We start from the raw sequence: 17,628 nt of genomic DNA on the forward strand, positions 1-17,628 counted from the left end.
AATCAGTTTTCACATGTTATATTGTTCTACTTACAGAGCAACATCCGCACACAATTTCTTACATGTATTTGGCTTCTCTTCATTTAGACAGCTCTTCCCATATCTAATTCTGAAACCATGTTCCCAGAAGTACAAGTAGTACAAGTTGTAAGATTCACCGAGCGAATCGAACGTAGTCCTCAGGCAAGGATCAATGATCTCACCCCCCCCCCCAGCTTTTCTACATACCCACGGATTGGTTTCTCAAGTTCACTCGATTTGTTATGACACGGTGTACCTTCTGGTGATCCTTGACCCATGCGGACCCTGCACGAGTAAGCAGCAAGTCACACAATTAGTTCTTTTACTACCATGGCATGCATGTATGGCCAGAATATTTACTGAATGTACTCTTGCAGTGTCTGTATACTGAATGTACTCTTGCAAGGATGCAGAAACATCTTTTTTTCCCATGAATTTGACATGAATGACAGTACCAAATTGCACTGAGATACTGGTCGTAGTTTTTCCCTGGTCTAAATGAAGCATTGTTCTCCCTACTACCTCATTCTCAATTGGGTAGAGTACCAACTACCTGAACTACATCACCCAATCGGGATTGCAAAAGCCTATACAACCAGTTATGCGTATAAATTTAACTATCACGGCAAACGTACTGAAGATCAATCCGTGGAGTTAGCCATTCAGTTCACCATGTCCTAAAGCTGAATTGAACCGTACTTTTGGGTCAGAAATGTCGGCCCTATCGCATGTTGCATGTCTGACAGCTTCTCGTTCGCACGCAGTGAGGCAAGTGACATATAAATGGGAGAATAAAATTTGGGAATATTGATCCATTGTCTTACTTGTCCCAACATGAATATAAAATTTGGGAATATTGATCCATTCTCTTGTCGTGGAGGTCATCCATTTACATGGAGATGGAGAAGCTTGACACGCACCTTCATCATAAGCGTGTTTCTCCCCTTCTTCCGCCGCTCATCGCCACCCAGGTCGGCCAGCAGCCTAAATCAAGCTGGTCCTCATTAGTGCTTACCATATTTAACAACATATAGTTTCCAAAAGTAGAAGGATTTAGGCATAAGCTATGCTTTGGTTCACATGTCTGAATGTTCCAGATTTTTATCCCCAGGCAGAGTAAAATAAATTTTGATCCGACTGTAACATATGTACTTTGATTGCACAATTAACATTTTTATAATAACTTACAGAAATTACAATATGGTGGCATTTATTTTGTTCCTTCTATTTAAAATAATCAAGAAAAGCATCTGTTACTTTTAAAAAAACACCATCCAGAAAGGTTATGTGCAAGCAATTTGCTCCAAAATAAAAATGAAAGCTAAGTCTGCAATATCATGTTCATGCTTTATACCAAAAATAGTTCTTCTGTCTAATGAATCCCGTTACCGGTGGGGCCAGCAGCCTCCTTGTTCTTCGACCATGTGTAGTAAGATTATTTGATGTCTCTGATGTCTCCAACTTTATAAACTTGAAAAGTTCATAACAAAAAAATCTTAATAATTGGATCCAAATTATATGTACGTAATGTTAACAACACTATATAATTGATCCGATTGCTTGCTTGATGCATTCAACTTTAAACTTGTACGTGATGTATGTACCCATACAGATGATGCTTAACATGTACACCTATTTCAATTTTATGCATACAATACAGGTTGTATCTAAGGTAGTACCACTATGCATCAACCTGATTACATGACTCAGCTTACAAGCATAAGAAGATGGCAACCGACTGTGCATACCTGTGTATGGTGATGAAAGTTAACTTTGTAGAATAGTCTGAAGCATCGGTACTGTACCTGCTGCCACAATAGTCTAAAGCAGAATGAACAAATGAAGGCAATGAGAAAAAATGGATACTTAGCCTATATGGACCAACGTATATTGCCAGAATTTTCATGAATGCGTAAAAGATCAAGTTTAAAGACAGCAAACACACCATGTAAATGATCAAGTTCATATCTGCACAGTAAAGGAGCAATATTATCTGGCTCTATGACCGGTTCAAAGGTAACATATTTTTAAGAAGATTTCAGTAGCGCCGCGAGAATTCATATCCATAGAAAACATCAACATCCTACATTGTAGCGGTGCAAGTTATTAAATTTGTAGCCATGAAAAATAGCAGGCGACAGATAAAAACCAGTAATAGTGGAAAGTATTGCCATGCAATATTTCATAACCTCCGATGGCACCAAACATAGTACAAACTTCATCATGTGCTTATGCGGAGAATAAAGTATGTTCATGACAGTATTGAAAAGCACCTGTCCTGGAGGTGTTTCAGTTTGAGTACACCAATGACAGTGAAAATTCAATTGAAGACAGTTTATGTGGCCTCTAACTAAAATTCAAGTAATTACTAAAAAAGAGCAGCATACCAAGTAAAATTTATGAAACACTTTCTTGTACTATTTCTTGAGTAAACTAAACTCAGTGGCAAGCAAACAATTCTACTAAAAATAAATTTTGTCCCAAACTGGCACAAGCACTAAAAATACAACTGATCAAGCAAGGATACTCCTAGTCCTATTAATTATTGAACAAACAATGATTAGAACACTTTATCGAGCACTGCTTAAATCAATTGGCTAGGGTGGAGATTTAGCAACCATTCAATACTCCTACCACATACATACTGCAGACTCTTTAAAATGGTGTTTTTTCATTTGGAGAAGTTAACACAAACAAATTTACTAAAGATCTGCTGAATTGAAGGTCGCCACTCGCCAAAACATCCATGCAACAAAATTAGTTTGTTCATTATTCAAAGAAAGTAAAGCACTAAACCTAAGATGCACATATCAAAGAGATATATCGAAATCCATGGTGATTGGCTACAGCAGCAACCTGTTATTACAATGTCATTGCTCACATAAAAATTTAGGGAAAAATCCTTGTAATCACCAAGAAGAGTAAATGATTTGTGGCTACAGAAGCACGGTAAGATTCTAGCTACTTGATTCAGCTAAAAAATCAATGATTTCCCTATAGGCATGCAAAGTGCAGACGTACGACAGAAACATGGGAAGCAAGCATAGTGCGGGTAGAAACTACATGTTGTGTAGATGAGGAAGAGGAGCACTGACCCTGTTAAAGGCCATGGCCAGACTTTCCTGGAGACGCCCCTGATCCAACCCACGATTGACCATCCTAGATTCCCCATCCGGAAACAGGGTCACGGGAACCTTTACCTCGCCCAGGCCGCTGTATTCACGGCACCGCCATAGGCCCCCGCTCCGTAGACCACTGCTCTCTCCGAGCCGCGAGACCCCTTCCTCTACCGCCCCTCCCTACGGTCCCAATCGACCGCCCCGTGTCCGCGCCCAAGACCGCGGAATGGCACAACGGAGGGGAGGAGGACGTGGATGTGCTTGTTGATGTAGATGTCGCCGGGATCGAGTAGCCGGAGAGTCCATGCCTGAGACTGGAGAGAGGCCAGGCGGAGGGGAAGAGGACGGGTGGTGCTCGCGGATGTCGAAGCCGCCGAGATCGATGAGTTTCTAGGCGGGCCGCCGAGGTGAGGTGGCGGCAAGGGCGGCGGATGGACAATCGGAGGGCATCGAGCTCCAGGTGGAGTTGCTGTTTGTAGAGAGAGGAGACGGGGAAGGGGAGGAGGATGGCAGCGCTACACGAAAAAAATCGCTCGGGGGTTGTGTGGGCTTGGCCCATCCCCGTGTGCGGGCGAAGCGGAGAGGAGCACGACGAAGTGGTCGATCGTACCGTGAGATTGTTTGACGACGAAACGTATTGTGATGGCAGAATAAGGAACCAGTTTAGTCTTTTTAAATAGTAGAGAAAAAGATCGTGAATACCTTCTTTGTGTCAGAATGATGCCGCTGCAGCCAAGCCTCCGTTAGATTTAGGAATATTGGAGAAGGATTTTTCAAGAACTCCCAGCTTCTTCGCTTGCCATATCCACTTCGCCGCCAAGAGTCACAAGGCTCTGATATCAATTGATAAGACACATAAACCTAAAGTAGGTATTTAGTAGAAACAACACAAACACACACAAAAATTCATATTTCTGTATGAACTAAGCTACTTTCACATGAGCCTAATCACTGGAGTTTAGGGTTTACAAGACCGAAACTTTGCCAAGTTGTGATGACGGTTGCTAGGGTTTAGACCCAAAGAAAAAGATGAATATTATAGGCTCGATCCAAGCTTAAATATACAAGGCGAACACGAAAAATAGGTGAGCAGGTAAGGAAAATTATTAAAGCATAAATCAACTTTATTGAAATTCAAAGGCGACCATTGGATCACTAACAATCGTGTGTTGGGAAATCTCTCGTGCTCATTTGCTTCTTTAGGAGCGAAGCGGTAAATTCCATTGTAGGTCGCTTGATCATGGATGGACGGCTATGGACGTGCATGTTTATCTATAGATCATCAAAGTGTTATCTAAATTTTGAAACTTGGTTTGTGTGTATAGTCCTACAAAAATAATGGTGTGGCTCCATCCACCAAGCGCAATCCCCAAGCAAGAGGGCGACACTCGATTCAGAGAGGACGAGACTGAGCTCGCCAACCTAGTGTTTCCGCTTGTCAGGAGGAGAGGGGAACCTTGTTCATGCCCAGTCTAAGATGGAGGGGCTTGTGCGTCGAGGCGGGAGATGGGAAAGTCGAGCATGCGGAACCAAGTCAATGACCACATGGAGGCTTTAATCGCCGATGATGGAGGCGAATAGCGGGGAGAGATATGGGAAGAGTGGGAGGAAAGAGAAGGAGGGTGTTGCTGGGATGTTTGACTGTTCAGTTTGAGGCCGGAGAGCTAGTCAAACACCGCATAGTCTAGTCAGCCCTAGACTGGCCCCAAGTTTGGGCCCAAATAGACCAAATTAAGACAACCTGGTTATATGGGGTTGTCATTGGGTTCTGATTTTTTTCCGCTGAGATCAAAGTAAAGCCAACCATATATGCATTCTATATACTTCCTCTTCCATAAGATTTCGTGCACTTTTCAATGCCGAAGTTTGACCATCGATTTAACCAACTAGAGGTGAATTATATGGCAAAAGAATTATATTATTTATTCGCATTCAAATGAAGTTTGTAATGATAATTTTTATATGTATAACTCATGCATTACATGTCAAATTAGTGGTCAAAGTTAATTCATGGAAAAAAATAGGACGCCACGTAAATACCGACGGAGGGAGTATTGGACAAGTGAAAATCAGCTTTATGTCACGGGAAAGTACTTGAACCTACCTGGACAGTATAATCCATAATAATTAATCTAAATGCTAACTAAATTCGCAGGGAAATGGACAGGTCCTTGCACTGTCTCGACGAGCTACCGGGACAACAACAGCAGACACATTGACAGTGTACTGTGTAGTCTATAGATGTCTACACCGAGCATAGACGCCATGGAACTTTGGCAATGAGTTGTTGGAACCGTGGCAAAAAGCATGTGGATTAATTGGATGCGGTGACCATTATTTGCGCCGAAAGCTCAACGGCAAGAAATGTCAGAGTTGCCCTACTGCCGTACTACTAGTTTTTTCTTACCAACATGCTTTTTTTACTTACGAAAGCTCAGTTAGCTAACTTGTTTTATTTTTACTACTACGTACGACTCCCTACTGCCGTGTACTATTGGTTGTAGATTGAGGTTCCCGTCAGTTGGATGGACCCATGAATACCACTGGTGTCTGTAACTTTCAATCCCAGCAAGAAACCATCCGGAATGATGTTCAGTTCAACCAAAAAAGTAATTAATGAGAAAGTTGCATGGACCTTCCTTTGCAATATTAGAGCAGGGGTTTCTGGCTCCCAGCTCCAATGCTTTCCTTTATTATTTTAATAAATTCCAAAATAGTTGTTACATGTCTGAAAATGTGTAAAAAGATATCAATGGTGTATGGTAATAACGTCTAAACTCTTAATTTCAATATTTTGTTTTTAGGCCACATAAAAAGAAAAAGGTATGCAAAGTTATAATTCCAACTATAGTGAACGGTACTTATAAACTTTCAAAACTCCAAATTTTATTACAGTACGAATCCTCACAACGTAAGAAACAACACTGTTGACTGTTGTGCACAAAATGGATCGTGGTCCAGCTCCCTGGTTATGAATCACCGGCGCAGCCCAGCCCACCCTGGGCCATAGGCACGTAACACACACGTGGAATAAGCTGCCACAACTTGAAATTTTGGATAAAGTGGCCCATATTTTACTTGCACATTCTCACGATTCAACAAATTATTCATAGGAGATATAACGGCTCCTCCTGTCAAAAGAGAAATATATATACGTCTCAATCACAATCCATCCATTTCTTCTCTAAGACAAACATGATAATGTTCGGAGAGGTGACAAAGGTGGTGACCAGGCTTGTGCTCAGTGGAGCACATTAGAATGGTCTCGAGATCTATGAAATTCAGGAAGAATGAGGAGAAGCGGGGTTTGAAATGTAGACAAAGAGTTAGCATGAGTGGGGACTGATTCTTAAGAAATCCGAAAAAATGTTATCCCTTTTAAAAATCTTTGTAGTAGGTGGAGGCCTAGCTGGTTCTCGAGGTCAAAATCGTTGTGTCAAATTTTGCCTTCATGTGCGACTTTGGACCAAATTGTTTAGGACCCCGATTTAACGAATTGCAAGTTGATAATAGAAGTATCTACAACTGCCAAGTTGAAGGACTAATAATGTGTTGTTCTTGATTTGAATTTTGAAACCATCGTCGGTGGTTCCAAATTGAAACATGTTGCATGAGGACCCTATAATCCCCTCTCCCAATTAGGTAATTACGTTCTTGATAAAACAAGTTTTATTGACTCAAACGTAAGACAATACAACTGTAGAGTATTCACATTGAGCATCTGCATAATGAGATGCACACGCACCACGCAATGAAACGCCAAAAATTAACATGTAACCAAGCATAGTTTGACACAAGAGGAAAACATCCTAGAGATGAGGAAGGACTGAACAAAGACTAGAGAAACATTGTTCGTGTTAGGTAACCACTTTATCGATCGGGGCACTTGTAGAAAGATGCCTTTTTGACCACCTAATCAAATATTTACACATTTCTCCTCCAAAATCAGGCATTTCTACACAAAACCGATTGTATATAAACTCTCCGCGAGGCAACTATCGTTGTAAAATGTAAACTCTCCAAGTTTAAGGTGAACATGGTACTATCACTACCAATTGCTCACCTAAGTTCAAAGTTTGCTAACTAAGCAGGGATCATAAGAGCAACTGGTAGGCCAAGCGCGCAATCGGTGGAACATAATCAGAAGCTTAAAGGAGAATATCGCCAAAGAAATTAAATTATGATGCGTCTATTGGGAGCGCTGGTGTTCGCTGGTGTAATATCCCAGGTATTGGGGTTACAAAAATAGAGGAAACAGTTGTGTGCATTGCATTCATGCATAGAAAATCTGGGGAATTTTCGCGCTTTAAAGTAAAACAGATCACGATAGCCGAAGTTTCACTTGACCTTGGTGGAATTGAAGTAGCTCATCAAGTCAAGCGCTATAAATCTCAATGTGACTTTGTTAAAACCTTGTTTTGGGTAAAGATGATTTGATCTAAGGGGTTAGATCAAATGGAACTAATAATCAACACAACAACACTTTACTCAATGATCAACTATCTGATCTTATTAAAGATCATAACATGGTAATCCTTACCATAACATATGAACATCCATCTATTTGAAAATCAAGTAACACTAATTGGAGAAACTATTATTCACTTATCTTCTCCATGTCTTAAACTAATCCATGCTCTTATCATCAAACCTTTGATATCCATTCTACTTTAAACTTTGGAAACATCACAAGGAGATCCACTCAAGAAGTACATATTCTTCTCTATTCCAATTAGTTAAGCATCAAACCTAGAGAGGTGAGAGATCTGTTATAATTATTGAGAAGCAATAACAAACCTTGAGTTAAACCTTGGACATAAATCCATGAATTCAAATCATTATCTTTGAGAGAAACCCTAGAGTATTATTCAAGCCTTCCCATATGAGAGAGACCATTTATTCTAAACCTAGCTTTACCTAGTAATGAACAAAGGACAACCATTGAACTAAAGCATTAGGAGTTAAACCATATCATTTGGGAGTGGTAAGATAGCCAATGCCAAATGGAGTAAGATCATATCTATGAAATGATGAAGTAAAGTAGCAACTAATCCAACTAAGCATCTAGGTGGAGACTTAACCCTTTATTATCTAATGAGATCTTGTGAACATACCATAAACTCTAGAATAATCCACTCCTATATAAGAGAGCTCAAGATCTGGTGTTACACTCAAGTTAGTTGAGAAAACACTTGGATTCAAGGGAGAGATTTATTCAAATACCCAAATGGTTAAACCATCATTCCTTGAGTAAAACCCTAGCGGTATATCTCGGGCATTCTCCCGAGATATAAACTAATGAGGCAACCATAGAAGTTCCATCCTAGAAAGTAAAATAAAAGTGCTAGACATTAGTTGATCAATACAATGTTTGACCATGCAAGTGAGAACCCCAGTTAATGAGAGATCATTAGGAAGCCAACCCTTGATCATTATAAATTGAGTGATGATCATAAACCATAAGAACTTGAGGTAGAGATACTAAGAATAAGTTGATCATGCCTAATCCATGATCATGCTATTGAGATATGTGAGGATAAGTTAAACCCTACTAGAATAAGTAGATCTCATTCCCACATAAAATTATAGAAAGATAACTAGTAAGCAAACCTAGGCTTATATCCTATCTTTAACTTGTGAACCACATGGTGATCATAAGTAGAACCCTGTCACATCTATATTCCAACTATTCCCCAATTAAAGGACCTAAGAAACCTTAGAGTCAAACTCCATACTTAATATAGTGAGAAACCATCTATTCATATGACCAAAGTTAACTATAAAAAGAACTATAACCAATGTAGTTACTTTAATGATAAATTGAGGATAATAATAGAAGTTAATTGGTAGAAGATAAAACCAATTCTCAAATCCTTAGTAATTAGGGAAGCACATAAAATATGAAGCAAGAAACCATATTACCCTGGTTAGGGGAGATTAAAACCTAGCTAATACAATATGGTGTCATCTCACTTCTACAACCAGAATTATATCTCAAACCTAGTTGTGAATCACTTGGGTGACTACAATTATAAAACCAGCACCATAATTGAGAATTGAATCAAATACCATTAGGTGAATATAATCAGAATCCTAGAATTGCTCATTAGCTAAATTCTATGCTTCACTAATTAAACCTTAACAAGCAAGTGCTCACATAAGATTATGTGCAAGTGACCACATTCCCAAATAAGAGGTCAAATCTTTAGACATTTTAGTACATGAAATCATGCCATTAAAGCCACCTTCTTATTTGCAATTCAGTAATAAATATTACCATGAAATTGTTCCTTGCAAAGTAATACCAAATAAAACCTACATATCACTAAGTGAGAAAAATATCATTGGAAAATAATTTGAATGTTTTCAAGATGATATTTAAATTCATGACAATAGGAATATTTAAATTCAAGTACCAATAGTAATTGAGAAACCAATGTTTTAGTACATATTAAATCTGTTAATACACAACAACAATCTTTAAGTGCCTGGAATGAATATTACTTGAATTCAATCCATCAAATTTACAAAATTTGATTGAATTCAAAACAGTATTTAAATTAACAAAATGGAAAACAGAAAAAAGCAAAACTAAAATAAATAAAGATGGAGAAACAGGCTCACCTGGCCGGAGAAGCCCAGCGGCAGCCCACCTCGGCAGCCCAACACATCGCCCAGGTCCAGCCCAACTCCCACACAAATAAGTCCACATACCGTTTCGCTTTGGATAAACAAGAGGAGGAGATCATCGTCTTCGTTTCCTCCTCTGCTCGAGCCCTTGCTCGACAGCACGACAACGAAGCCACGTCCCGGCCGCCAATTTGGACCAGACGACCATCGACGATCGACGGAGAGCCTATAAATACCGTGCCAAATCCTCCTCTGTTCGTGTTCTTCTATTTCTTCCCCATTCGCACAGAAAACCGAAACCCTAGCTCGCCGGTCTTGCTCGTCGCCTCCGTTAGGGGCCACCCGAGCACCGCCGCGAAGCCCTGGAGCTCCGCCTCGTCTCCGGCAATCACCTCGTCGACGCGCGCATGCCGGGAAGTCTCGAGGCCGTCGAATCGCGACCTCAAGTCCGCGCCGGTGACCACCAGATGTCGACGTTCACCGTCGACTGAGGCCTCCCCAAGCCTTGCCATCATGCGCATCATGCTCCTGGTGAGCACACGAACCTTCCAGTACCCTCGCTTCACTCGATTAGCCTCTGCATCGCCATCGCGTCGCACGTCCGCGAGTCCCGCCGCTTGACCTCGCCGGCGAGCACGCTCCGGTGACCATACCGGAGCGGCGCCGCCACCAGTTAGCTCGATTTTGCGTGCTGGATCGTATGAACATGGTCACCTGCCCTCACGCGCCTCGAAACGCCGGCGATCCTCGCCACTGGCCGCCGGTCAGAACCTCCCCTGGCCACCGTGGCGATTTTGACCACGGTCAAAGCCATGTGGCAGCCAACGTGGTCTAGGCCCACCTGCCAGTAACCACGTGTAGCGTGAGGCCGGGTGCGTTTAGCATTTCCGTTTCAATTCAAGATTTCAATAATACCTGCAACTCAAAATAAATCTAGAAAATTCATTATAATTCCGAAAAAGATAAATAAGATATCAAAATTCTTAGAAAAATAAACCCTATCCAATAAAAATATAAAATGAAATTTTTATTTTTAATAAAAATTTAATTATTTAATACTTGTTAATTAAGCCTTTTCTTTAATTCTAAATTGAATTAAAAGTCAATAAATAGTAAAACCTTCTAAAATAAACAAAAACCAGTAAGCAAAATAAAGAAAACATTAAAGCTATTTTTCTTTATTTATTATTTTGTTAAATCTTTATTAGTGGAAATTTACACCTCGATTAATAATTACCTTAAATTATTAATTGTTCAAAAATAACAAAATGGCAAATTCAATATTATTTTTGAATTACAAAGTTATTAATAACTTCATCCATAATGAAGTTATTAATCCAAGAACTAATTGACAAATAGGAAACACTAAGTTCCATATTGAATTAAGAACACAAACCCATAATTTTATGTGGGATACTAAAACCCTAACACCATTAGGAACCCTAGCTCCACTAATCCATTTGAACCCTAATTTGCCACTAACCTAAACCCTAGGTTATTGGATGTGATCATACCACTTACTTTTCATTCATAGGTTTATTATGAGCAACTCAATGGTTGATCATATTCACATATATATATAGGAACACTATCATTAATAATTTAGCATCCCATGTATACATAACATAAAACCCAAGTGATCCAATAGGAACACATAAGTCCAAACCCTAGATCCTATTACCAAAGCTATCATCCTTATTCATTCTTATTTAGCATCACACCATTGTGATGAACCCTAATAGCAACCATACCTACTATTCTACTTTACATAACCTTGTTCCACTAAACCCTATTAGTGTGAGATACTTATGAACCATCCTATTTAGGAATTAATTATTTTATACTTAGAAATCCAATGGCTAATACAAGACAACCTCAACCTTAATTGTAATACTTCTTATTATTTAAGAAGTATGTTCTTCAAAAGTTATTCTTTTAAAGAAAATAAGAAATCATCATCAATCCTCGCCTAATAGAACCTATAACCAATAACCAGCCTATCAACCGCAAGGTATACCAACCATGATAGCAACTATTTATAATAAATTGCTCAAGATGCCTAGGCTTAACTCAACCCTACAAGCCCTTGGTACTGATGAATCCAACCTTGTTATGATCCATCTACTACTTACTCCAGAAAACAATTAGAACCATGGAAAACCATAAAACCCCACAAACCTAATTATCATACTTGTTCTTTATTAAAGAACATGTTCTTCAAAAGTTATTCTTTTGAAGTATATGATAATTCATCATTAACCATGCCATATAGTGCTAAAACCAACCACTATTCATGACATGTTAAGATTATACCAAATGTTATTGTTGTGTGCTATTATTGTATTGATATATTGCAGCACCTGTTTATGATACCAAGCAATCAATTCTTAATAAGAACCTTGTTTGTGAATCACTCTAAAAGTGCAACACACCCAATAATAATCATTACCACTCACTGATCCTAAATCATCGGGGTTAGGTCACGCTTAGAGCGATTGCATCTCATACTTATGCATTATTGCATCCTTGTCAATCTTTTAAACATCGTCCTTACCGGACGATGATGCTATTTCAGAATTTGGAGTTATTGCGTATCGAAGACCTTGCCTGCATAATCTTGCAGTCAAGAAAGGCAAGTTCATCACTTGCTCATGTCAATTGAGTATCTTTATCAAATTACTTGCAAAGTACTATGATTATCACTATTGCATAAAAACCAAAACCACTATTTTCATAACTATGAATATGACTATGTGGTGGGCAATGGAACCATGGATTGTGTTGATATGGTGGAGGTTCCATTGCAAGGGTTTATATCCATCTAGGATTAAACAACAAATGTCGCCAGTGATTCTTGTGCCGTAATACCCGTGTTAACCATAAGATCCGGAGTGGGACGGAGTAGTCAAAAGTGTTTCCACCTCTCGCTCATCAACGGATGCGCTTTACCGTAGACACTTGTATCTGTCAGGGCAAGCGGTGGGCTGGGGAAGCCTTAAGTCCCCACGGCATAGTCCGTAGACACTTGTCGCTCGAAGTGCAAGCGGTGGCGCGGGAAGCCTAAAGTCCCCACGGTATTGCGGTCTATGATGGGTTGCAGCTATCGGCGAAGGAGTTTGGTTAACGAGTCCCAAACCGTTGTCGTGGTCGGGGTCCATCCTTAAGTGGTATAAGAGGACCGACGAGGACCCGTGGTCGGGGTATGCAACAAAGGGTGGGTGTTCGAGGTAGCGGAGGAACATGATTGGCTAGACCTTATACCGGGCCTCACACCATAGGAAGTGTGGACGGGAAGATCACCCGGTTGGCACCAAGGTTAAGATCTCTTATGGGTAAAGCAACACACCTCTGCAGAGTGTAAAGAACCGTGACCTGTCACTCCCTGTTCCGGGATATGGAACTGCGAACGCTGCCGGAAAGGAGCTCCATGAAGTTCTAGTAAACCGGTGAAGGCTGATGGACATAGTTCTTCTGAATAAAAGCAACCTTTTGAAGAAATGGTTATGAAAACTTGCATTGGTATTAGACTTTCTGGTCTAATGCTGTAGCTAGTGCATTAAACACCTCTTTCCTATAATGAACTTGTTGAGTACGCTCGTACTCATCCCACTCTTAAATCCCCTGCTTAGATATGGAGGCAACGAAGGAGGATCTACAGTGCAAACCGAAGACCGAGGAGTCGACAACTACTTCAAGAGACAGGAACCTGTCAGAGGAGTCCAATACTACATCCAACAAGAAGAAAACCTAGTTTAGCCATAGAAGGGAACTAGTTTCCTAAACCTAGCTCCTATTGAGCTAGAATCTATTCACAGCCTCTAGAGTTAGTTAAATACTCTACAAATAGAGTTCGTGATAAGACTAGACTACGAGTCGTTCTTCTGGAGTTTATTTGCAGTTTTACCTCATTGTAAAGTAGGAGGCTGTGATGATCTTATGTAACCGAGTCATTGTTGTAATTCTATAGACATGCCTTGGACCCGCATATGTTTCTGTTGTACCACTCCGAGCGATATAATACTAGTGGAACGATGTTTCATTGGTGTTATATCAGACTTGCATACTACACCATGCAGTGGTATGCCGGGTCACCACAGTTGGTATCAGAGCAAATGCTTTGACCCTAGGATTAAAACCCTTTAAAGGAGACCTATAGGATTGGTAGTGTCTATAGGAAGTTGTCTTAACTAAACCAAACCTTCTTATGACTTGAGATGGATATTCACTTGAGAATAATCCTGACACACTTGAGTCAACATTCTTACTTGTCTTTACTAAGTAAAGTTAGCAGATCCCAAACATGTAGGACACCATTAAGTCCTTCAAACCATAAATGAGTAGATCACAGTTGGTACACAATACATGGTAGTCCAAAGAGAGGATACAACCATAAGGAAGATATCCTAGTGGAAGATGTGTACCAACACATGTTATAATTAAATAAGAATTAATCAGACCTGTACTAGAAGTAATATCAAGTGATGATAATCATTAAGATATCCTAATAGAAGATGTAGATCCAGACAAGTAATGGGTAAGTAAAATCTATCCAAACTTGTGAAACGAGTTGCTAGTAAGTGATAACTATGAGTTATATGAGGTAGTATAGACCATGATGAGTCAATCATGAGAGGTAAGTAAGAGAGATAGAAATAAAACATGTCTACTTACAGAGTAGTGATAGTAATCATATATGATTCACCTGAGAATCAATATGTGATGGAATAGAACATCCTAAACAGATAGGAGGAGAATAATAAGAAGCCAGTTGTTCAACAATAGTGCAAGAATTATGTTCCCAAAACCATGGGAAGTGTGCCAAGCACAGCATGACCATAGTCTCATGATAAGTATAAACACTTGGAAGTATAGTAGCTATATTGCAATAGTTATGTATTTAGAGTAGTGATGTTAGAATCTAGATATACCATATGAAGTAGTCCTTAACTTAATGGAAGCAAAGTTAGTATTTCCAAAGAAAATTAGGTTAACCTCAATCATCCCAAACCACTTTGTTTCAAGTTTATCACATTGCAAATGTGCAATTATGGTAAATGTTGAGATAAATAGTAGAATCCCATATATTCGTGCTAAGTATCACGATATAAACCTATCTTATGTGGTGTATATATTACACATCAGAGCCTGATGTTTAGAGATGTCTTACTCAACTATTATATTCGGGCTTAAGATGATGTGTATTATAAGCACAAAGCTGAATCTTCTTGGATTTTATTGGATTTTCATTGTTTGACTAGATCCATACATGAAGTTTGACGTTGATATGCAAATGCATGTTGCAATATCAAGTCCTTACTTGGTGCTATAGATCTAGAGGGTAATGGTATTCGTGTGAGGAAGTGACGAACTCTGGAAGATTCCGAAGACAAGATGAAGGTTCATCAGAAAAAGGAAGTAAAGTTGTGGGAAGCAACCACAATACTGTGAAGAAAGTACCAATCAAAACTCATGCTTTACCTCAACAGAGGAGTACTTTAGTACATGGGAAGCATGAAGGTGAGAAATATAATGATTATGGTGAAGCTGAAGCAGATCCATAGTCAACATAGAAGAGGGAATGCATGGGAAATCACTTAGGATACTATAATCATAGTGTCAGCTAGTGGTTTTCTTGCAAAATAAACCCTGAATGAAGGAAGATGATTTGTGAAACCATAGTAGATATAAGAAGACCGTAGTTGGTAACAGAAGACCACGGTTGGTATCAAACAACTCACACTGATATCAAATAGCCACAGTTGGTATAATAACCACAGCTGGTATCAATGGGTGTTACAAGTAGTCCACGATTTAGTTATTTGTATCAAAAGTTCGTGAACAAATAAAAATCTTGTCAGCCAAATAGCTAGACCTATAAACATTTGGTCCAAGGATTAACATTGGATGTCCACAATTGAGTGGATGCACCATATATATTCTTCGCAAGACCGTAGAAGAAGTAAAACCCATAAGTTAGAATCAGACCAATATTCCAACCATAAGTCCAACAGTTGGAAGAAAAGGAGTTGAAGACCATAAGAAAACTCTAAGGGGTAGAGTAAACATTGAGTTGACTGTACAATAATTCAATATTTTGAGTAAGATAGTTGATGAAGGTCTGAACTGAGAGTTCGATCTTATTTTCATAAGATTGTTGAACACTACTTTCAGAAGGATGTCAGACCAGAAGCCGAGGTTCATACCTCGAGGAAGTTAGAAGTAGACTATAACTTGAGAAAGTGGGTAGTATTTACTCAGAAGTACGGAAGCTCAAGTAAACTAAGGTTAATGAAGTTGGATGAAGGAAATACCATAGACCAGATACAGCTCAAGAAGGTCAAAGACTGAAGGAGATTGACTATACCAAAACTAAAGTCTATTTGAAAGATTCCTTTCATGGAACCTAAATAACCCAAAATAGTTATAGGTATCAATTATAAACCCTGATTTGGATGAACTAAATGAGTCTAATCCATTCCTAGGGAAATAAACCATCACAACCATTTCCATGGTGAGTGCCTGATGACCCACAAGTATAGGGGATCGCAACAGTCTTCGAGGGAAGTATTACCCAATTTATTGATTCGACACAAGGGGAGACAAAGAATACTTGGAAGCCTTAACAACGGAGTTGTCAATTCAGTTGCACCTGGAAACGGACTTGCTCGCAAGAGTTTATCGATAGTAACAGTTTTATAGCAAGTAGCGTAGTGAAATAACAACAGACAGAGTAACAAAGACAGCAGTAGTGATTTTAGTAAACAGCAGGATTAAAATACCGTAGGCACGGGGACGGATGACGGGCGTTGCATGGATGAGAGAAACTCATGTAACAATCATAGCAGGGCATTTGCGGATAATAATAAAACGGTATCCAAGTACTAATCAATCAATAGGCATGTGTTCCAATTATAGTCGTACGTGCTCGCAATGAGAAACTTGCACAACATCTTCTCGTCCTACCAGCTAGTGGCAGCTGGGCCTCAAGGGAAACTATCGGATATTAAGGTACTCCTTTTAATAGAGTACCGGAGCAAAGCATTAACACTCCGTGAACACATGTGATCCTCACATCACTACCATTCCCTCCGGTTGTCCCGATTTCTGTCACTTCGGGGCCATTGGTTCCGGACAGCGACATGTGTATACAACTTATAGGTAAGACCATAAACAATGAATATCATGATGAAACAATAACATGTTCGGATCCGAGATCATGGCACTCGGGCCCTAGTGACAAGCATTAAGCATAACAAGTTGCAACAATATCATAAAAGTACCATCTACTGGACACTAGGCACTATGCCCTAACAATCTTATGCTATTACATGACCAATCTCATCCAATCCCTACCATCCCCTTCACCTACAGACGGGGGAATTACTCACACATGGATGGGGGAAACATGGCTGGTTGATGGAGAGGCGTTGGCGGTGATGGCGGTGATGATCTCCTCCAATTCCCCGTCCCGGCGGAGTGCCAGAACGGAGACTTCTGACTCCCGCGACGGAGTTTCGCGATGTGGCGGCGTTCTGGAGGGTTTCCGGCGACTTCGACTTCTCTCCGGGCGTTTTTAGGTCGAGGCGAATAAGTAGTCCGAAGGGGGCGTCGGAGGCCGGCCGAGGGGCCACACCACCGGCCGCGCGGGCCCCCCGGGCCGCGCCGCCCGGTGGTGTGGGGCCCTCGGGCCTCCACTTCAATTGCCCTTCCGGCTCCGTTAGTTTCCTGGGAAAATAGGGCCTTCTGCATAAATTCCGAGGTTTTTCCCGAAAGTTGGATTTACGCACAAAAACGAGACACCGAGAGCGGTTCTGTCGAAAACAGCGTTAGTCCGTGTTAGTTGCATCCAAAATACACA

The 17,628-nt window shown here is 40.2% G+C and overlaps 1 protein-coding gene across 8 annotated transcripts; it reads right to left on the bottom strand.

Moving 5' to 3' along the window:
- Positions 1-208: 208 nt before the first annotated feature.
- Positions 209-3,422, bottom strand: LOC124700933. 8 transcript variants are annotated; one of them, XM_047232993.1, is made up of 5 exons: positions 3,117-3,422; positions 1,770-1,826; positions 1,376-1,491; positions 942-1,005; positions 209-306 (listed from the first exon to the last, which is right to left on the bottom strand). In XM_047232993.1, the coding sequence occupies exons 1-5, from the start codon at positions 3,177-3,179 to the stop codon at positions 262-264; spliced, it is 345 nt and encodes a 114-aa protein (XP_047088949.1). In that variant the 5' UTR covers positions 3,180-3,422; the 3' UTR covers positions 209-261. The 8 variants fall into 8 exon arrangements, 3 of the variants coding, with proteins under 3 accessions (XP_047088949.1, XP_047088951.1, XP_047088950.1); XR_007001874.1 differs by lacking the exon at positions 3,117-3,422 and having other exon boundaries at positions 1,411-1,491; positions 1,770-1,949; XM_047232995.1 differs by lacking the exon at positions 1,376-1,491.
- Positions 3,423-17,628: the final 14,206 nt, after the last annotated feature.

Source organism: Lolium rigidum, chromosome 3, assembly GCF_022539505.1.
Source record: "Lolium rigidum isolate FL_2022 chromosome 3, APGP_CSIRO_Lrig_0.1, whole genome shotgun sequence".
NCBI lineage: Eukaryota > Viridiplantae > Streptophyta > Magnoliopsida > Poales > Poaceae > Lolium > Lolium rigidum.